Source organism: Choristoneura fumiferana, chromosome 22 (genome assembly GCF_025370935.1).
Source record: "Choristoneura fumiferana chromosome 22, NRCan_CFum_1, whole genome shotgun sequence".
Taxonomy (NCBI): Eukaryota; Metazoa; Arthropoda; class Insecta; order Lepidoptera; family Tortricidae; genus Choristoneura; species Choristoneura fumiferana.
The window spans coordinates 11,488,839-11,511,510 of NC_133493.1; the positions used below are offsets into that span (position 1 = coordinate 11,488,839).

At 38.3% G+C, this 22,672-nt stretch overlaps 1 protein-coding gene across 1 annotated transcript in view; it reads right to left on the minus strand.

Moving 5' to 3' along the window:
• Positions 1-22,672, minus strand: part of LOC141440425 (multiple PDZ domain protein-like) — a gene marked incomplete in the record, with an annotated part of 268,707 nt that overhangs the window by 156,449 nt on the left and 89,586 nt on the right. Inside the window, 7 exon segments of the mRNA XM_074104949.1 lie at positions 2,406-2,496; positions 3,855-4,034; positions 5,719-5,841; positions 6,607-6,732; positions 8,008-8,121; positions 9,186-9,327; positions 20,667-22,117. Of these exon segments, the coding sequence (XP_073961050.1) occupies positions 2,406-2,496; positions 3,855-4,034; positions 5,719-5,841; positions 6,607-6,732; positions 8,008-8,121; positions 9,186-9,327; positions 20,667-22,117 (2,227 nt within the window).

Genomic DNA, 22,672 nt, shown 5'->3' on the forward strand with positions numbered 1-22,672 from the left:
TGACTGATTCAGACCAATGATAAAAAGTAATGAACAAAATTATTAATGAAACAAAATCAGCAAATAGTGAAAAGATACATTATTTATTTTGCATGTAGAATAATTAAAAGTTTAGTAGAAGGAAATTTAAACGCATGCAACAAAATCGCATCGATATTGGTGCATCCCTTTGAGAGCTCCAATGCCTCAGACAGACAAACAGACATTCGCGTCAAACTTGTAGTACAGTCAGCATCAAAAGTAGCGGATCACTTTTTAACTCTGTTACATTGACAGATTGACAATCTTGCATGGCATTTAGTACGTGGCTGTAAAACGAAAAAGTACGAAAGTATTAATAGCTACTTTTGATGTTGACTGTACCCCACTTTTTGTGTTAGGGGTTTGAAAATCCCATTTCAATTGCTATTTAAATAACCTTACCTAAACAACAAAGTTGGAAAACCCCCAACTTTGTCTCTTCAAAGCTAAATATACCAAAAACGGTTGTACCGATTTTGATGAAACGAGTCTACGAATCATAGCTAGAAAATCTGCTTTCAAATAGAAATAACCGCATTCAAATCGGTCCACCCGTTTAAGAGCTACAGTGCCACAGACAGACAGATACACATAGCGGTCAAACTTATAACACCCCTCTTTTTGCGTCGGGGGTTAAAAAACTAACGTTTGATAGAGTTAGGGGCTGTTTCACCATCCATTGATTAGTGTTAACTGGCGGTTAGATGAGATGCCGTCTCTATTTGTTTTGATCGAATAGACGGAGACGGCATCACATTTAACCGTCGGTTAACGCTAATCAATGGATAATGAAACAGACCCTTAATCGTCAGTCAGCCAACATCATTTTCTACTTGGATTATCAAAACAGACTACCATTTTCGAATTTATAATGAGACCCTTCTCTAGTTAACTACAACATCGAAACTAGTTAAATTTGATCCGCAATAAACCAAACCAAAACTAACCCAATCTTTCAAAAAATTGCCAAAAGCGCCACGAGCAGCTGTTGGAAACCTTGTAAGAATAATTTGTTTTTGTATCGCCATTTGCGCCGGGGATGACCAATGGTATTGTTACACATGATTGTGTAATGATGACACCTACTCGCAATAACCTAGCAAACAAAAAGTTGGAATACCCCCGACTTTGTCACTTCTAAAGTTCAGTCTCAAAAACGGCTGAACCGATTTTGATGAAACATATTTAAGAGCCATCGCTAGAAAACCTGAATTCAAATAAAGAACAGCATTCAAGACGGTCCACCCGTTTAAGAGCTATGGTGCAACAGACAGATACACACAGACAGACAGACAGGCAGGCACACATAGTGGTCAAACTTATAACACCCCTATTTTGCGTCAGGGGTTAAAAACATATCTAAGACCATCGCTAGAAAACCTGAATTCGGTTCGGTTTTTTTTAATTTGAAAGCAGGTTTTTAGCGATATATGAAATCCATACAAAAATATTACCTAATAATTCTTTCGTAATGGCTACGGAACCCTATTTTGGGCGTGTCCAACACGCTCTTGGCCGGTTCTTTTTATTTTTAATTCGATTATAAAGTCGTGGCTACCCGTTCATATACAGAAGAATTTACTCGGGGACTTATAACACTGGTATGATAACCTACCTAATTTATAATTTCAGAAAGTGCACCTTCTGAGTAAATGCGCTTTTAAAGACAGTGTACTTTCCAAAAAAGTAATACTTCTAAAGAAATGCACATTTAGAGAAAGTGCACATTTTGGGAAAGTAAGTTTAACAAACCTAACCCGTAGGTAGGATTCTTTAGTATTATGGCGTTCGATGGGTCATTTATGAAGCCTTAACCGCTGATCCGCATTTTAACGCCAATTTAAACAATTTTCCTCGCAGTTTGTAAACAGGGTTTAAAAGAGGTCTAAGGTAGGGTAAAATAAATTATTTATCATCATTTACTTACCTATTTTTTAACATTGTTATACTCGTACGTAGAGCACAGCCTTTTAAATTAATTTCCTTAATGCATCGTATGGCCGAAGCACATTTTTTTTTATTGAAGTTCAAAAATATTTAAGAGAGTCTTTTGTAAAAGCTACTGAGTTGTTTTTTATTAGAATAGTGTAATTTTTTACATAAAACTGACCAGTAACGACCCCTATCTGACCTACTGAAAAATAAATGAAGATAAAACCAAATAAAATTAGAGAAATCAGTCGTTATACTTTTCAACAAACACCCCTCATGTTATGTCTATAACTAACACATTTTTATGAAAAAACCTTTGAAAAAACCATCATACGAAATATATCAAATTGGTAAATCTCACCGACTGTGCTCCAAAAGACACACATAAACATACACGTGTATAAAATAGAAAGAGAAGTTGAACAGCGTGAATAATGTATCTTTCCACTCACTTGTCGTGTATCCGAAGTCGTCTTCTTCTTCTGGATCTGCTTCTTTCTCTTCTCTGCTACGTTTGATGGCCGCGGCTGACGCTCGATCGATCTGGAAAATGGATCTTATAAAATCATCCTACTTAATATTATAAATGCGTAAGTCTGTTTGTTTGTTATCTCATCACGTCTAAGCTACTGAACCGATTTAGAGGAAATTCGGTATACAGTTAGTTTGAGTCCCGGAGAAGGACATAGGATAGTTTTTGTCCTGGAAAAATTTAAATAGTTTCCGCGGTAAAGTGATAAACGAATTCTACAAGGACGCAGTCGCGGGCAACAGCTAGTTACCTATAAGCGAGATAGCAGAATAGGCTAGTGTTCTAAAAAATCTAAATTCTAACTTAGATCGTATTTATCTATATAAGTATGTTTATCCGTTGCCTAGTGTCCATAGTACAAGCTTTGCTTAGTTTGGGACTAGGTCAATTGGTGTCAAGTGTCCCATGATATTTATTTATTTATTTATTTAGATTATCAGAAAACACTGGTGTGCAGGTCGTTTCGCCGAGTTTTTCTTTCTTTCTTTTCTATTCTTCTTTCTTTCTTCCTCAGATTTTCGTTTCGCGGACAACTATTGGCAGATTTTTCTTTTGGCCGAGCAATGTTTGGTATAATTTCGTTACGCGGGGTTGGCCGGCGAGTGCCAGAACGTGGCCAGAACCGAACTGTTGGCATCGCGAATTGGTTTGTTTTGACTTCTATATAAAATAAAACACTAATTTGAAAGCGAAAAGTTGTTCGAGCTAACGCTCAAAATGTGTAGTACCTGCCTTAGTAATTAATCGGCTGAACGTATTTTTGTCAATAGTTGCTCGGTTGAATGACTCATAAGCCAACTGAATAGTCTACTAAAGGTTGAATTACGAAACGTTACTATGCGAAACAATACATCTGCGTACAAATTCATCGGCGTACTGTTACTCGGCGAAACGTTGTCTGCCAATCAATAATCTGCGTAAAAGTTGTCGGCGAATCATTAGTTAACCGGACACGTATTTTTTCTTTTGTCAATTAAACAAAAAATAGGTAATGTGCCAGTTCATTCCGCGCGACACGTTTAAACACGGTGTGACGTCACGCTCCCCTACTCCTGAACTTTGACGCGCTTCATCCAAGAAACCGGCCCCTGCCACGTATTTTTTCATTCTTCTTCTTCTTCTTAGTCGTTCACTCTTGACAGAGTGGTCGTGGTCATGCATTATTTCATAATCATGATCTATATTCAGTAGCATGTACATTGTACATTGTACTCGTATGTCCCATTGAAATAAAAAATTAGTATTCTAATTCCTTTCTAAAGAAAATCTACGGCAGTTTTCCCACAGCATTTACAGCAAAGTCCCCCCAACGTAAGCCGTTTTCATGTCACCACCACTAATGGTCTAACGTAGCACCTCCCATACTCACCTCGACTCCTTTTTCCGAGTACGTCCTCCCTTGCAACTGCCGTTCATCTTCTTCTTCATCACTACTATCAGAATCAGAGTATACAGGTTTCGAAGGAGCTTCCGCTTCTGAAGTAGACTTTTCCTTCTCTGTATCTTCTGACTCTTTCTCCACGGGATCGGGTTCGGACGTTACTGTTATCTGTAATAAAGTCTCATTAAGTAGGTATGTTTCTAGAAGTAGTCAGAAATGAGAGGGCTTGAGTTTTAAGTTCTCACGCTGTCCCAATACGGATTGGGAACTTATCAAATACCATTGAATTGCTTCACAGGTCGTACAGATTCCCTTTCGATGTATTCCTTCAGCGTAAAGTTCGTGATAAATTTGGAATGTACTTTCGCATATAAACTCCGAAAAATTCAAATATACGAGGCCAGGTTTGATACCGGCAATCTTCTGTTTAAAAAGCTATAGATCAAACCACTAGGCCACCACGGCTTTTTTCAGTATTTACATTTACTAATGCAAAATCTTTGGAGTTCAAACTTTTTGGAATTGTTTCTAGATAATCAATCAAAGCCATGTCATTAACACCTAATAGTTGGTCAATAATAACTGTTAATAAGCCGTGGTGGCCTAGTGGTTTGACCTGTCGCCTCTCAAGCAGAGGGTCGTGGGTTCATAACCCGGCACGCGCGCACCTCTGAGTTTTTCGAAATTCATGTGCGGAGTTACATTTCAAATTTACCACGAGCTTTGCGGTGAAGGAAAACATCGTGAGGAAACCTGAACAAACCAGCGAAGCAATTCAATGGTGCGTGTGAAGTTCCCAATCTGCACTGAGCCCGAGTGGGAACTATGGCCCAAGCCCTCTTGTTTTTTTTATTTTTTTTTTATTTTTTTTTTATTCGACTGGATGGCAAACGAGCAAGTGGGTCTCCTGATGGTAAGAGATCACCACCGCCCATAAACACCTGCAACACCAAGGGTATTGCAGATGCGTTGCCAACCTAGAGGCCTAAGATGGGATACCTCTAGTGCCAGTAATTCTTGTTCTGAGAGGAGGCCTGTGCCCAGCAGTGGGACGTATGTAGGCTGGGATGGAACTGTTAATTTATATGCAACTAAAAGTGTCCTTTTTGAGCAACCTGTCAGAATTGAATGGCATGCATTGGCTCGTACCATCAGCCAAATAAGTGGTCTACCAATTCTTAAACAAGTTCCTATCAAATTAATATGTCGCTAAAGTCGAACTTTCAAGTTGACAGACACGTCTTTTGGCATTATTGTTTTACGACATGCAAACGAATATCAACTCTAGGGTTGTAGACCACATATTTGGCTGATGGTACCACAGCAGTCCAAGCACGGTAGGCAGTCAAGGCGTTGCCCACCCTAGAAAATTGACATTGGGTCTATGGCGAAACTGACGATAAGGACTAAATTGAAAATACAAACTGAAATATAGATGCACAGAAAAACCAGAAAAATAAGACCAGCACTGGGAATCGAACCCAGGTCTTCGGCATTCCGTGCCACGTGCTATACCGCTACACCACTGCTGGACAACGGTACAGAAACGAATTTCCCCTATGCACCACATATCTCAGCTTGTTTGTTTCTTATTTAGCCACTTAAGCAGTGACGCTAGCGACATCTATACCACAGCCCTCATCGAGAAACTTTCGGCACTCCATTGGAACTAACCGCTCACCCGGACAAGAGATATCGTTATTAAGCAATCAAATTAAGATTGGTTTTTTGGAATCTTTTTGTATAAAAAAAAAAATAATAAGTAAAAATTTTGAATTGAAATAAAAAAATACAAAAAGATTCCAAAAAACCAATCTTAATTTGATAAGGACTAAGATTATGCTTGCCGTACCTTAATCTCGTGCTCTGGAGTACCAATAACAGCAGGAGGCAACGGCGTATGTCTTGTGGAAACTACAGAGTGGGTCGGGGAAGGAGGTGGTGAAGTTGGTTCCACGTCTGAAGAGTCAGTGTGCTGTGGAGAAATTACATCGTTAAAAACGTAAAATAAAAAACATTTACCAGTCAAGTCAACAGCAAGTACATGCATTTATTGTGGTTTTTAAAAAAAACAGCTTTCTTCTGAAATACTTCAACAGTGCTTTCTATTGTAAAATGAAGCAAAATAATCGAGAAAAAACCTTAATAATCATTAATATTTTTTTGTAATACTGTACGGTTTGTACAACTTTAAATGATAGTTCTGATGTTAAGATAATTCATTACTTTATTTTTACGTAATCAACGAGTACACATAAAGGCTGATATTAGTGAACTGTCGTGCATTGACCTAGATTAGTAAGTCGACGTAAATTGATGACGCTGCCCGCTGTGTGGAATTTGTGGTGCTGTCCCGTACAAATACAACCATTACATACAATCACGCCAACGAATAGGTACCTTGCTACGATCCTGTCATAAATATTTCGCTTCTTCAACACTCTTCAATCTTTTCATATTTCGGGTACTCTTGACCTGACCTTTCTTTAGTACATCCCCAATCTAATCAAATATTCTTATTAATTTTTCATGTAGGTACTGTAAGCGCGGACAAATCAAAATTTGAATCATTTTTCAGATGTACAACACCAAGTGCACAAAAACTGCTCTGTCTACTTCCATACTTCCATTGCCATCGCTCTGATGATCCAATATAGGTAGCAGAGAAAGCCGTTTAATTTCTAGTTACGTGTTGACATTCCCTCTCTCCTCCATCTATAATATAAGACATCAGACTCACCCAAGCCGGTAGACTCTGCACAGTAAGAGTGACCTTATCTCCTGCTGCCTTGATAAGCTGCACCGCTCTTTCATGCTGTGCATTTCTCACACAAACAGCATCAACCTCCAGAATACGATCGCCGGTCTACGGGAAATAATCAAATACAAACCAAATGTTTGACGGGTGTTCCTGGGGTTAGCTATATATAAAGAGATTGTTTTTGTTTAAGCTAAATAAAAGTAGATACAATCCTACCGGGTTCAGTTAGTCAGACTACTATGTATCGTACTAGTAACAGTGAGTGTTTTTAGGGTTCCGTAGCCAAAATGGCAAAAACGGAACCCTTATAGTTTCGCCATGTCTGTCTGTCTGTCTGTCCGTCCGTGGCTTTGCTCAGGGGACAGGGAAAATTTGAAAAAAATTCAGGATGGTAGTAAATATATCAAACTTACAAGGAAAACTATAACGGTTAAGTTTTCTTGAGAATTATTAGTAGTTAAAAGAGTAGGTAAATAGCAGCCTAAGGTATAAAATATACGTAAGCTTGGAATATTCCGTACAAAATACGAAATCGTTAGAAAAATATTACTTATTTTTTTCGTAATGGCTACGGAACCCTATTTCGGGCGTGTCCGACACGCTCTTGGCCGGTTTTTTTTTAAATATTCAAAACAAAATGTGATGATGATCTGATCCGGCCAATTTCGGCCATGGCAACAACTTCAACTCCGTCAGTGTCGCTCATGCGCTCGCAAGTGGCTTACGCAGCCAATCTTCTTAGAGAAGATCCTCACACAGTGCGGGCACGTGAGCACATCGTTAATGTTACTTGGAGCCCTAAATTCAGAAGCCGTCATTGCACAGGAACATTTTACTGCCTAAGTGGGCGCGCTATCACAGATGCCTCTCTCGTCCTTACCCCCCATAGCTCAGTGGAACGAGGACCGCTACTACCGGCGGAAGGTTCGGATGCAGTAACTGCTAGTTTTCAGGGTTTAATCTCAAGTTTTATTTCTCTGGTATATGAGTTTAGATGCTATCTGTTTAATACTTTAGTCGCCTTTTACGACACCCATTAGCAGAAGGGATTGGCGCTATTCTACTCTGCCGGTCACCAAACAGCAACAACAAACAAAATGTATCAAATTATTTACTAAGTGCTTGGTCACTCTGCAATTAAAGTCGTGGGAATTTTACTTAACAATGATTGAACGATCAATTACTGAGGTAGGGTTGGTCCTGCTCTCATCTTTCGAGTCATCGAGTTCGAGTGGAGTTCACTCTTAAAATTATGTTTTTAGGAAAACATGGCTAATTTGAAGCCTTGCCCTCTTTTCTTCTCTTAGCTGGAAGTTGATTTTTTGAGGCTTTTTCTCTTTATTACATTTTTGTATTTCAATCAAGAAAAAAAAAACTTACATGTAATTCTCCACAATCGCCAGCAGGACTTCCCGGCACAACATTCTTTATAAATATACCAAATATTGCTTTTTCGTCGCTTCCTTCGTCTTCACTATTAGCTATGATGTCGACCTGCGAAAGATAAACAACTAAAAAACTATTTCATAGCAAATACAGGCGACCTGGCAGACCTAGACGGCGATGGCTTTACTGACTGGTTACATCGCAGGGTCATTATTCGAGCATTTCAACAGCCTCAATTATCATTGTCACATTTTTTTATGAATGGGCTGTAGAATTTAATGATATTTTGGATTATTTTTTAGGCGTCCCATACTTCTACTAGTTAACCTTGAAACTGTAACAGAATTTTCTAGCATGTCAACAAATATGTTGGGCAATTAAATAAAATAATGAGTCATTATAATGACCCTACAACTACAACAAATAAATAAGAAATAAATAAAAATAAATAAAAATCATTTCGATTTCTTGAGTGTACATTATCAGATTACCACTGGTGCCTCTTTTTAAGTAAAAAAATACCTGTGCTAAGGGACACCGTTACTCTGTAAACAGGTATCTACTTTGTACAGTGGAAAATTTCATGCAAAAATTACATGCACAAGAAAAACAAAAAAAACATGTGGAATTATAAAAATACATTTAAAACACTATTTCAGAAAAATCCTGCTGGACGAGATCCCTTTAAGGGATAAGTTTACCATTGTACATCTTATTTTTCTGATTACTGTTAATAGTCATGTTTTTACTTTTTATGTACAATAGAGTTTTACAATACAGTAAAATTAATTCTTAGCCTAAACGGGTTTTAAGTTATATATATATATATATATATATATATATATATATAAACAGAAAGTAGTAACAACAACAACCTGTGTATGTTAGCTCTAAAGCTAATGTAGTAGTTCAAGCTTGCCCCCCCCTTACCTTCCCTCCAACCGTGTTCTGACGGTAAGCGGGGCTACCGGGCGCCGCGTAGGCGTCCCCTTTCGCGCGATATTTTTACTGTCTGACTACATCACCCTGCTACTGCTAGTTCTTAAGCTAGTGTGTGTGTGCCGAATGAAACCATCGGGCACCACGTCAGTGAAACCTTTACTGACTGACTTCATCACCTTGTCATTGTTATCTTTTGAGCTAATGTAGTAGTTGCAGCTTGCCCCTTTTACCTTGCCCCCAACAATGCTGACGCCAAGCGGGGCCCCCGGGCGCCGCGTCAGCGTCACCTTCCGCGCGGGGCCCCACTGCTGGGCGGCCACGTCACCCCGCCGCGGGGAGGCTGTTACCGTCATCGCCGGCTGAGGTACGTAACTGCAGAAAAAAAATATGTTGAAGATTTTGTAAGTATGGTTTACAAAGTGCCTGTATCCGTGGGACTTTAATGCAAGTTTCTATTCTACCAGCTACTTTTGTTCTGCAACTTTTTAAAACATAAATTGAAAATACAAACTGAAATATAGATGCACAGAAAAACCAGAAAAATAAGACCAACACTGGGAATCGAACCCAGGTCCTCGTATTCAGACATACCGCTAACCACTGTTGGTCAACGGCACAGACACGATATGCACCTCATATCTCAGCTTGTTTTGTTTCTTATTTAGCCACTTAAGCAGTGACGCTAGCGAGGTCTATGCCGTAGCCCTCATCGAGAAACTTTAAAAAACAAATAATTAATTAATTTTATAATTATTAATTTTTAAAACATGACCAGTATAGCATGACCAGTGTTCATTTTTTTTTCATACACATGTCCAATTGTACATATTAAGTAATTGTAATTTTAAATGTTTTAAAAATAGCGGAGTGCAGCATGATGTTATTATGTCTTTGATTTTTTTTTGAAGATTATCTTATATTATTATTATTATCGGATAGCCAAGTGGTTAGAGAACCTGACTACAAAGCTTGATGTTCCAGGTTCAATACCCGGCCGGGGCAGACATTTATTTTATGTGAATAATACGAATTTTTGCTCTCGGGTCTTCCATGTTTAATATTAAGTAAAATCTAAAGATAGTTATGACAAACGGTAGGTACATACTGACAAACATTACGTTTTGACTTTCAACAATTATGCGAGCCGATATGAACCGCATTGGGTAATCTCGTGTTTGAACATACAAAACACTATTATTACCAACATTATTTCATTCTAGTCTAGTGAGCAAAATGGCGAGAGTCAATTTCAAGATCTCACGTATAACCAATCTCGTCTGTGGTCCGCGCATATCACGGCGAAATAACAGTTTATTTTAACTCAGCTGCAATTTCAAACTAACCGAATGCAATAGGAAACAAATGTTTACATCTCTATGATCGTCCTTACGTGGTACCATCGAGGACGGAATTGCTTTGACTTACATTATTTTATTTTTATTACCTTAACAACCGAGCTTAGCTCGATTTTTTTTTAAACGTGTATTTTGGGTCTAGCTTCTGGTGGCATTGGCACAGTGAACGGTTGTATTGGTCTGAGGCGGATGAACTCTAGTTGAGTTCGAAACGCGTCAGAGTAGTGTGGTGGTAATAGGTAAGTTTGTGAGATTTGTTTGTGTTCTTTCAGTGTGCAGGTGGAAGAACTGCATGAAAACATAATTTGTTGTTGTATTTTCGTAGCTATCGTAAGGTTGCAGGTGAGCTTGGTAAAGCCAAGGTACGACCTAAATCAATTTGTTTTTCAACATCTTGATTTTGAAGATAAATTTGGTGAGTGTGCTTGTTGCTCTTTCACTCTGAAATGGCTAGAAGGGTTTAGAAAGGGAGATAAGGGTACATAGTATGGGCAGGGGTGGTGCACTGCATCCCCGCTGGTGTGGCCTATCCTGCGAAGGGAGCGAGTATACCGAGGAGATAGACGTTGGAACCCGAGGCATAGAATAGGAGATAAAGGTAAGATTCAAAATCTTTATCTCATTCCGTCACGACGCCTGTCATACTCATTAAATTCCCATAAAGACGAGCGTTCAGGACATCACTTTTGTACGGCAGTGAAGCTTCTGCACTTGTACTATTACGAATTCTGTGGTATGGAGGTAAGCTAGACAATTATTGGCCCGCTCTTGCTGGCTCGTGCTCAGGCATTGACTCTTTTTTTTCTAGCCTATATATTGTGTCCCACTGCTCTGGGCAAAGGCCTCCCCTCTTGACCTCCACATCTCTCATCGACATACAGATAGAAAATTATTTTCATGATTTACGCGGTCAAAGCAATTACCTTTACCTTTATGTGCAAGTTCCTTTTTTTGCCACGTTCATTTAGATTTTCATCGCACAGTATATAAAACCCTTTGTAAAAACATATTTTATTGAAACTATAAATATGACTTTAACTTCAGCATATTTAATAGGCGTTCATTTATCGCTGAAAAGCTATTTTGACAACGGAATTAAAATTGCCTCTGGCCACTAACCACAGTGAGAGGGTTATTTATTTTGCAAGCGACAGTACAGGATGCATATAGTTCAATCACTTAGCGACGACACGGCCGAGCGAACGCGCCTGTTTGTGACTGTACTAGAGGTGGGAAAATAGTAAACACTGGAAAAAGGGAAAATATGATTTTTTATCCATTTTTTTTTAGTCTTATGTAGTATAACAATTAATTAACAATCAAAAACAAAAAACTATCTTTAAAAATGTAAATACATTTTTATCTCTAAAAATCGCACAAAGCGTTTTCGCTCGCCCTTTATTTATCCGGACAGGACAATTTAAGGAGTGGAATGTTCTGCCAGCTTCTTTGTTCCCTGATCGCTACAGTCTGGCCGTTTCCAAATCTAGGATGACTGGGCGTTTATTAGGCATGCGTGCTCCATATTAGTCCATAAATCCTCTCGATAGCCACCAATTTCGGAAGCAAAAATATATTTGTATGCTAGTTGTCTTAGTAGTTGATTTTTTGCCCTTTTTTTGCTAATGTCTAATGTTGTATAGATAGATAATGGTACGGAACCCTTCGTGCGCGAGTCCGACTCGCACTTGGCTGGTTTTTTTATTAGTCAATATATTATATTATAATGCAACAAATTTTAAGTAGGAGTAGTAAAGGAGTTTTACTTTGATTTAGAAAAAAAATATATCCGGAATGGTACAAAATAGAGGGATTTTTTTTTTACTATTTGCCGTCTATTTTCTGCCCTCTTGATCAGTCATAAAGTGTCGTGGGTCAAACATGACTTATTGTTCTTTTTACTCCAATCTCCCAAAGTCCACTAAAATAGGGAGGGAAAAGTGTTTTTGGTTAATTTTCTCGACCAGAACAGTGAACTTTTAGTATGTTTTGTTTATATTATAACTGAAATAATAACCCGCACGTCTCTTCCCTACTCTCTTGATAGGTTGTTACGTTGTGTCGACTCGAATAACAAACAGATAAGAACTAACAGCGCGATTGTTTCTGTTCCCGCCCCGAAACTAATGAGAATAAACGGCAAAATGATTGTTTAAACTTGTTGGTAAATCAAAAAAGTGCCTCGGCTTTGTTTTGTACCTATACTGGATAATCAAAAACAAGTAATGACGGCTTGAGTTTCACCAGCAAAATGGAGATAAAAATGTTTTTGCGTTTTTTTTGTTTCATCGTCATCAAAGCCGTATAACGTCCACTGTTGGACATAGGCCTCTCCCGTAGACCTCTTAGTTGCTTCTCAGAGGTACGAGTCCGGATTTGAGCCCACGATCCTGTGTTTGAGAGGATGTAGGCCAAACCAGTAAGCCACCACGGCTCAATTCCAACTACTGTCAAGTTTTAACTTTTCACGGATTTAATCGAGCATTAAAGGTTATTTCTGTGAAGGTCACAAACTAACATCACGCAAAAACTAGTGTCCACACGATAGGACAATTAATATGCTGAACAATAGAATAAAAACTACCTTGATACAATTCAGACCAATTAAAACTAATTACTAGTAATTACTCTTTACATTGAATAGCTGAAGTGTGTGAATTGCGCTATTTTTAACCCCCGACGCAAAAAGAGGGGTGTTATAAGTTTGACCGCTATGTGTGTCTGTGTGTCTGTCTATGTCACCATAGCTCTTAAAAGGGTGAACCGATTTCATAAATGCGGTTTGTTTTTATTTAAAAGCAGGTTTTGTAGCGATGGTTTTGAGACAAGTTTCATCAAAATCGGTTTAGCCGTGTTTGAGATATCGAACTTTGAAGTGACAATGTCGGGGGTTTCCAAATTTTTTTGGTTAGGTTATTGTGTATTGGCAAGAATTTTTTTTCACTTTTAAAAGTATACAACGTGTCTACACTCTGGATAATAGCCGAAATCCCAAGTAGAGTTCAACATCATCATCCCAGCCTATATACGTCCCACTGCTGGGCACAGGCCTCCTCTCAGAGTGAGAGGGCTTGGGCCGTAGTTCCCACGCGGGCGCGGGCGGGGTTCGGGCGAGGGAGCGCGGGCGAGTCGAGATACTCTACGCCGTAGTAAATTAGACTCAAGAGGAAAGGTGTTTATAAAATAGACCACAAACCACAACGGCTGTCTGTAGAATCGTACCTCTCAAACGGATTGACCGATTTCGAAGCAGTTTTTTTTTTAATGAAAGCTTGGTTTCGTGGTTCTTTATAAAAATCGGTTCTACTGATTTTGAGGTATTGAGCTTTGAAATTACAAAGTTGTTAAGGTTGTTGTGAATGCCTTGGTGGCCTAGTGGTTTAACCTAAAGCCTCTCTAGCAGAGGATCGTGGGTTCAAACCCCGACTCTCACCTCTGAGTACCACGAGCTTTTCGGCGAAGGAAAACATCGTGAGGGAACCTGCACAACCTGCGAAACTATTCAATGGTGTGTGTGAAGTTCACAATCCACACTGTGCCGCTCCTCCTCGCGTGATTCTGAAAGGAGGCCTGTGCCCAGCAGTGGAACGTTTATAGGCTGGGATGATGTTGATGATGAAGGTTGTTTGCGTCACATTTCGATCAAAAAACAGATAGATGCAGAAGGTAACAGCGGGATCTTCGGCTACAGTTAATTCCGCTCGACTGGGTGGAAAGTGGGGGCAATGCAGTGGAAACTTCGTTTAGTGCTCACTTCGAGCTGTGAGATTATAGAAGAATCTCAGACTATGGATCGATCTGTATGTAGAGGGAAATTTGAACAAAATGTCTAAGGGATATAACTAAATCACGCAATATGTTAAAAAGGCGAATCTATTCATAATGTTTTCATTTATATTTATTAAAGCGGGAAGGTCTAGGAGGGAGGTGACACGACCGCACTGTTTCGCACGCACGCACTCGCTTCTGTATCCAAATGGTTGTCTGGAAGATATCACTTCTAAGCGATAAGACCATTTAATATCTAGCCTGCATTTTGACTTGTATTCTATTGAGGAGCTAAACAAACTTAATGAAGCAAATACTTGACCAATATGAAGAGCAGGCCGTCGAAAGTAAATTGATTTTTTTTTTTTTTTTTTACATAAACTCACCAAAATCAAAATAAGATCCGGATCATTCCACACGTTAACATGAACACTTCGGTGCCCGCGCGCCTACGCCGACAACGACCGACAAACGCCGACAAATGTCGACGAACACCGACAAAACCTGACAAGCGACGAATAAGCGTGTTCTGGCGGCGGGCCGCGACCACAATGATACATTGAGGTCGGCTAACCATAATTCAATTATGAGTATTAGCAATTTTCTCTTAGTGATGTCAGGGTTGTGTTTTTCTATCGATATCGATGTTACAGGGTGGGACGAAATTTATATTTTAACACGCTTTATTGAGGTGATATTTTCAGTCATATTTAATTCACTTGTAGTGTTCAGATTGACTTGAAATTTTGTGTAAGCACGTAAGCTGGATAATAACGTACAGAGTACCTACAAAAGTGCAGTCAGCGATAAAAGCTTGTAGCAAAAAAATATTTTTAAGCAAAACTCTATTAGGTAAGTATCTGTTGTTTGAAAAATGGTAACTCGGTATTAAGGTTAGCATTTAAAAGAAAAGATAGAAGACACTCTAAATCAATAATCTGTGCAAATTTATTATTTTTTGAAAGACGGATGGACATGGTGAATCTAAAAGGGTTTCTTTTAGAACTACGTAACCCAAAAAGTAGTAGATGCATGGGACACACTATGGTTTTACTCCTGTAATGATACTTAAGTGATGATAGTCATCTTTTGACATTTCTCATAGCAATCAAGGATTTGAAATGTAAAAAATAAGTCCTAACAGACGCATCGTTGGCAGGCCTCCCACCAGGTGGAGTATGTAAGAGTTGCAGGAAACTGGTGGATGTCAGTGGCAAGCTGCCATTCTTTGTCGCGTTTTAAGGGGGAGGCTTTTGTTTAACAGTGGACATCTTTCTGCTAATGATTGATTTGATTGACATACGACGAGTATTAAATCTAATTTAGTAAAAAGTTATTACGGACATTTAACGACATTTACCGGTTCAAATAAACATTGTAGTTAATAAGAGCGCAACATCCGTTGCCGAGTTAAAATTAAATCTGGATAGCTAATTAAATATTCAACTTTATTGATGTTAGAATACTATTTTCAGATGATGAATGAATAAAAAACTAAAAAAAGAAAACACAAATCTATTAGTACAGAACTCTGTTAGGTACCTAACTTAAACTTAATGTTAACTTAATGTTTTTATTTGTTTCAATCTTCAACAGCCGGGACCCATTAAAATTGTGAGTAGGTCAAGAACCTGACTTCTAATATTTCCTTTCCTATGTCGCCAAATGTTTGCAATTAACGTAGTTAAATAAAAAACTTTTAGTCTCTTTCGCAGCGTGAATTAGGAGGTCATGTTTTAAAATAAATTCAGAATTGTTTTCAATCATACAATCATTTAAATTCAAATTCAATCATTTCAAAAGATACAAAAGTGAAGTTTTACAAGACAGCCGCGTTAGTTCCGTTTTGCCACGTTTATTAAGATCTCAGTGGAACTGTACTTATTATTATTAAATAATCTGTCACCACATACGAGCGCTTAAGTTTTTTTATAAAGCAACACAGTCCGTTAATATTAAATAATCTCTGTTTACGAGCGCGATAAAGCAACACAGTCCGTTCATGACCAATAAGTACGACGCTTAAGAATCCGATATTAGGACATTATCAACTAGTTGCGCCCGACACATCACTAGTTGCGGTTGACTGTTTTCTTTAATCCCCATAAGCCAGGACGGGCTAGAAGATTGTTTCTATTTAATAATTTCCCTCCACGTATTAGTTAATTGGAAACTGATGGATTGAGTACAGTTCGTAAGTAACGAGTCTGTATCTACCACCGAGCTCATAAATGTCTGCACACACAGTCAGCATCTCAAATACAAAAAATAAAGTATCACGAAACAATATCAACCCGTTGTGGCAGAGCGGTTTGACATTATGGCCTCTCAAGCAGAGGATCGTGGGTTCAAACCCCGGCTCGCACCTCTGAGTTATTCAAAATTCATGTGCGAAATTACATTTGAAATTCACTAGTAGCTTTACGGTGAAGGAAAACATCGTGAGGAAACCTGCACAAATCAGCGAAGCAATGCAATGGTGTGTGTGCAGTTCCCAATCCGCGTGGGAACTACGGTCCAAGCCCTCTCATTCTGAGAGGAGGCCTCTGCCCAGTAGTGGGACGTGTATAGGCTGGGGTTATGATGATGGGTGATAACCTAGTAAAGAGAAACATCGCGAGGAAACTTGTGGCTAAATGTTGGAGTAGATAATTTTAACGATGTAACTAGATCGACAGAAGTAATTAAATTCAGTTCGTGATTGAATGAAAATAAAAGATTAAACTACACATTAAAGAAAAGAAGAAAGAAAGAAAATACATTTATTTAACGCCATAAATACAAGACATACAGACAGCCATGATGCTGATTTTCAGTGAGGACCTAAAAACCAACTTCAAATAAAACCATCCCAGCCTAACATACGTCCCATACTGCTGGGCACAGGCCTCCTCTCAAAACAAGGGCCATAGTCCCCACGCGGGCCCAGTGCGGATTGGGAACTTCACACGCACCATTGAATTGCTTCGCAGGTTGTGCAGGTTTTCTCGCGATGTTTTCCTTCACCGCAAAGCTCGTGGTAAATTTCAAATGTAATACCGCACATGAATTTCGAAAAACTCAGAGGTGCGAGCCGGGGCTTCCCCACGACCCGCTGCTTGAGAGGCATTAGATGAAACCACTAGGCCACTACGGCTTAAAAAAAACTTATTATTAAATTGTATGGCAACACCGGCATTTTCTGTTTTTATACGTCGCACTGGTGGGCAAAAGCTAGCTTTCAGAAAAGGAGTGCTTGGGCTGTTAGTTCCCACGCAGGTCCAGGACGGATTGGAAATTCACACACGCCATTTAATTGTTTTGCAGGTCAATTCAAGTTTCCTTACTAATTTTAATTTGTCACTGCAAAAACGGTGGTTGTGGTTCGTTAGTCTAACAACTGGTAGCATGGTGTACGGTTGTATCACTCTGAAGATGAGCTCTGGTTGAGTTCGAAACGCGTCAGTGTAGTGTGGTGGTGGTGATAGATGGGTTTGTGTGATTTGTGTGTGTTCTTACAGTGTGGAGGTGGAGGAACTGCATGAACACGCATATTTTGCATAAGCTTAGCTATCGTAAGTTCGCGGGTGAGCAAGGAAATTATTTTAGTTCATTGATATGGACCTCCGCAAAGTAACGCCTGATTCAATAAATTAACAAAAAAACGCCGAAAAAACATATTTCTAGTATGACGAACCCCTTTAATTTTTATTTTTAACCCCCGACGCAAAAAGAGGGGTGTCATAAGTTTAACCGCTTTGTGTGTGTGTCTGTATGTCTGTCTGTGGCACCGTAGCTCTTAAACAGGTGGACTGATTTGAATGCGGTTTGTTTTTATTTGAAAGCAGGTTTTCTAGCGATGGTTCTAAAATGGTTAATCTGATCGAGTGTTGCCATTATTTCCGGTTGCGAACTTCCTTCCGCTGGCGTTCGTGTCGTCATAGTGTGTTGTGTTTTTATATGTTTTAGTGTTTAAATGGGTCCCACTGAAAAACAGCGTTGCGGCTTGCCGTAACATTATGCTGAGTGGGGCCCACTTTATACTATTCGATGTTATTACTATTATTTTTTCTCCATCTAATGTATTTTTATGTGTATCGAATATGTGTAAATGTTTCTCTCTCTTTCTCTCTCTCTCTAAAATATGTTTTATCAAAATCCGTTCAGCCGTTTTTGAGATATTGAACTTTGAAGTGGGGCTTTTCCAACTTTTTGTTAGTTAGAGGTTATTACGTTTCCCGATTCCGCTTCGTTAGATGTGGGGATCGCCAATGTGGATCGAAATTAAATATTTCCAAATATCACTGTCCATGATATAATCATTAATTTTATAACACAAGTACCTACGAGTACTGGAATTATCTGTGCCTGCTGATCCCTAATAGCATGTAATGAGCCAATACAATCCACAGTAGCTCCCTACGGGCCCACTCAATTACTCAGCGCCACTCACTCAAATTAGCGCTTATAAAAAACCACCACTAAAACGGGTGGGGAATTGGGATTTGTTCACCGGTCGCAATTAGAGTGATACAGTCGGCTGCGTACATATATTTAAAAAAAAGTTTTATTGATAAATAAAATGAACAAAAGCTTTTTACTCGTACTTAATTAAATTACTGAAAGAAAGAAAGATTTGTTTTGGTTCCATCTGTAGTAAGACTAAACGCTAAAACTAACAATAAAACTAAGTTACGTGGTGACACGACAGGACACCAAAAAGGGGCACTTAGCATGACTGCATAGCCACTTGTTATGTGCGGCAATTTCACTAGAGTTCCAAAAAAATTAAGAGTAATGAAATAGGTACTTGGAATTTTTACCAAAAAATAAAAACGACTGCAAAAAACCACTGAAAAGCTAAATTATTATTTCATCCTAACGTGTTTTTTCTGTGTATCGAATATGTGTAAATAAATGTCTCTCTCTCTCTCTCTCTCTCTCTCTCTTTCGTCAATTTACTTATCTAATTTTTTCTTCAATTCAATCTTTCGATCGATATATAACAACATTGTTTCGGAGTCGGTGCCTATTATTTATTATGATTACTAGTTTTTTTTTCGGGATAAAAAGTAACCTATGTCACTCTCTGGCCCATAAAATATCTCTATGCCAAAAACCACGTCGATCCGTCGCTCCGTTTCAACGTGAAAGACGGACAAACATACCAACAGACAAACACACTATAATATTAGTATGGATTGTTAGTCGTTACACGTTTATGTTTAGCCATCTTGTCAGTCTATACGCACCCGAATTTATCCAATAAAAAATCGAAGTTACAATTCAATCTAGAGCAATTATACATCAATCTTTGCTTACTTTACAAAAGCTAACTTAGACTACAAAATAATTTTCAACTTGAACTTGGACAATGAACATCAAAAACCTTAGACGTTTGCAAAACATTTTCACAATACCCTTACCATTTAAAAAGCAACTCAAAACACCAAACATACGATTGCATTTTCCCTACAACTCAAATGGCCATGTAGCCGAGTCCATGTAGCGTTAGAATATGAATTGTATGTACAAGTTGTGTGGGTTGTATGTAAGTTGTATGTGTTTAAATGGATCGTGGTAAGTCGTCCTCGGTACTAGGGTATCATCTCATTAGAGACACGTGTAGAAATCTTTGGTGTGTGCGTTTGTTTCTATTTATACAACACGTTTTTGTGAATGTTTTAAGGCGTGTACAGAAACAAGGCGTTTTCGATTACCAATGTTTTGATCCCTTGCGTCAAACAAAAAATCATTTTTTGAAAGATTTAGTAGATTTAGTTAGTAGCAGCTTTTCCATAGACATATAAACCAGGAAACTAATGTGCTAAATATAAGACAGTCCACGATACAATCCGGGCATGCCTGATCTGGTATATCTTTGTGTAATGAATGCAATTTTTCAAACAGCACTTTTTTGTAACAGTCAGTGGTTATGAAACTACATAATAAAAATACAATCACAATAAAATGTTAGAGCGTCTGTGTGTTTTAGCTTTATGTATTTCACTGTGCCTAAATTGCTCTGTGCAGCGTTTTTTGATAATCTTCACTCATTTTCAACTTCAATTCCACAATTGTAGTTATATTTTTACAAGCTGTTTTACGCTCATTAGGATATTATCTTTCCAATTAAAATCATGATTACTGTTTTCTAGTTGGGGGAGTCGCGAAAACTTTCTAATCCAAGCACCAAAAGTAGTTTTTACATGGGAGGCATTTTTCTGTCAAAAAGGTGTTTAAACACTTCCAAACTACCTCACTCTGAAGTCAATTCGAAAAATATTAGCTGCCGTGAAAATACAATGTTATAATAAGCTAAAAAGTGGATTGTCCAATTTAAAAAAAATATATAAACTTTACATAAAAACCTAGAAAAGACCGTCAGAAGACACTGTACAAAATAATTTAGGCACAGTCTAATATATAGAGCTAAAACTAATTAATTAAAAAAGTGCTGCTTGAAAATTAGCATTCATTACAAAGATATACCAGATCAGGCATGCCCGGATTTTATCGTGGACAGTCGTTACCTAAACATAAATTTGATAGAGTCGTTTTTTTTTTAATGTGCACTTAAGTTCTAAGCAATGAGATTTCGAGACTTACCTAGGTCTTCTCGAAGGCACAAGAAACTTTAACGGGCCGGCGGACTTCCTCCTATGCTTAACAACAGGCACTAGAAGCAGTTCCTCTTCATCTGTGGTCGATGGACTGTCCAGGCTTACGAACGCTGGTGCAGACATCCTTCTGTCAGGTATAACCTTCGGAGCTTCCAGCATATCCCTGATAACTTCACAAAACTTACAAGCATGGGCTTCTGCTATGTAAGCTTTCGTGATAGCGTAAGCGTAGTTCTCTAAAAAACATTTGTGACAACCCGGCACATAATTCGTTTCTAAATCTGTTGATTCTTCGCTCGGCTCTTGAATTTTTAGATGCAATTTTTTTTCGAGAACAGCTCGGTTTGAGTCTAAGATCTGCTTCTGTTCCGCTTTGTATTTCCTTTCTTCTTCTTTCACCTTTTTAAGACGTATTTCTTCTAAGCATTCAGCCTGGTCGTTGTAGTACTCCACGCATTGCACGCGGTCGCTTTTGGACGGTTTTGGTTTAGTAGGACTCTTCTTTTTTTTCTTATGACTTAAATTAATATTTATAGGTTCAATTCTAAGCGATTTCATTTGTTTAATTATGTGCTCCTGCACGCAAGGATTGTACGAGACTTCGTCAGTAACATTGTCAGTGTTCTGTTCAAATTTCTTGGCACTAGAATCGTTGTCTTTGTTTTTAACATCTATTTTATTGTGTTTATCTTCCACTTTGATCTCGCGATCGCCGTTGATTTTACTACCGTTTTTCTCTGTACACTTGACGGATGTTGAATCATCGTCAACGCAGGTTTCATAGCCATCTACTTCATGGTCTATATAGAGAAGCGATTGGCCTTCTTCCTGGACGGATATTCTAGTTGTGGCGTCATAAAAACTAGCAATTTCATCTGTTGGAGAATTCAGACACTCTTTCCAGCTCTCGTCACTTTTGACTTTTTCTAACGTGGTCTTAGCATCACATTCCTTCCAGTATTTTTCAAAACTAATTCTTTCTAAGCCAGTAGGTGTAACAGCGAATACCATTTCATCGGACGTTGATATATCTTTACTGGGCTGTTTAGACAAACATCTTTCCTCATGCTTTGTATTCACAAATTTAGTTCTATTATCAGGTAGTTCTCTGGGAGTTATTAAAACATCATCTTCTCTTATCGTCATATCGTCGTCTGGGTCATCTAAAGAATCATCAGATTTTGATATTTTCATATCAGCAACTCCGTTAACTTTTTCCGTTGTATTTTTAAGGTTCTCATTAATCGTGTCATCTTTTTTTATGCAGTCGTCAAAGCTAAGATCACAGAGGGCAGATAGTTCTTCATCCTTAATGGAAGTATCTTCAGGTTCTAAGCATATCTGGACAACTTCCAAACCTTCGCCGTACTCTTGAAGGCACTCGTGGAAGGAGTCCATGCCGGTGTGATCATCAGACGCCAGGGAGTTAATGTATTCCTGGTGAAAAAGGACTAGATAATAATTTACATGCAATATTAGATATTGAAAGTAAATTCAGAGGCATAGAAATAGAGAAGAACACAGCTTATTTTTTGAACACCTGACCACATTGGTTTAAGAATTAATGACTGCTGGCATAGCTTTTTTAATCATCATCATCATTTTAAGGAAAGGTTGATAAAGAAAAGAAATTTGAATTTTCCAACGTTTATTATTACAACACACTGATAAAGCTTATATAAACGATCAACACAGACGCCGTAAAGCATAAACATCGATATATCTATTATTACATTTCACAACGATTCGTTTTTTAAAGCCTATTTTCTTTTGACTTGGTAGCAACGCCGTATTCTAAGTCACTTACAATATATAAATTGTACCAGTCAGTAAGCATGTGTCGACGAAATATTTGTTGGTTTGTGGGTTTATACTCTTTATTGTACAAAAAGGAAATACAAAAAGATTTCAAAGAAAGTGCTAAGTACTATTGTTATTATTTTTCGGTGGGGTCTGCTTAATTCGGCACCTCAGTGCACTTCCAAAATTTCT